At 65.6% G+C, this 567-nt stretch overlaps 1 protein-coding gene across 1 annotated transcript in view; it reads left to right on the forward strand.

Annotated features, from left to right (window-relative positions):
- The window catches only part of SRPX2 (sushi-repeat containing protein, X-linked 2), a 4746-nt gene that overhangs the window by 3817 nt on the left and 362 nt on the right, over positions 1–567 (forward strand). The window contains exons 7-8 of the mRNA XM_009881780.1: positions 61–194; positions 266–387. Coding sequence (XP_009880082.1) covers positions 61–194; positions 266–387 — 256 coding nt within the window. The remainder of the gene's footprint in view (positions 1–60; positions 195–265; positions 388–567) is intronic.

Consider the following 567-nt stretch of genomic DNA (forward strand, 5'->3'; position numbering starts at 1 on the left):
ATGGGGGGACTAGGGGGGGGGACAAAACGGCACCTCCTCCCACGCTCGCCTCTCACCCAGCCATGCAGATCAACACAGCCGTGAACTCGGCCGCCAGCCTGCTGGATCAGTTCCACGAGAAACGCCGCCTCCTCGTCATCTCAGCCCCTGACCCCTCCAACCGCTACTACAAGATGCAGATCTCCATGCTGCAGGTGAGGACATCCTCCTGCTACCCCCCACCTCCACCCCCGGCACCCTCTCACCACCCCCTCCTTCCCTGCAGCAAGCCGCCTGCGGGCTGGACCTGCGTCACGTCACCACCGTGGAGCTGGTGGGACAGCCCCCGCATGAGGTAGGACGCATCCGGGAGCACCAGCTGTCCCTTGGCATCATCGAGGAGCTCAGGTAGGGGGGGACGGGGGGCCATCCTGCAGAGTCAGGTGCCTGTGCGAGGCGACCGGGGATGGGGACACATCTGGGGTTCGTGGGCAGCCCCGTCGTGCTACACCGGAGGGGCTTGTGTGATGTGGGGACACCCCCAGTAAGTCTGAATGCAGCATGCCCAGACCCTCCTGGGGCTCACAG

This window comes from Charadrius vociferus, unplaced genomic scaffold (genome assembly GCF_000708025.1).
Source record: "Charadrius vociferus isolate BGI_N301 unplaced genomic scaffold, ASM70802v2 scaffold472, whole genome shotgun sequence".
NCBI classification, from domain to species: Eukaryota; Metazoa; Chordata; class Aves; order Charadriiformes; family Charadriidae; genus Charadrius; species Charadrius vociferus.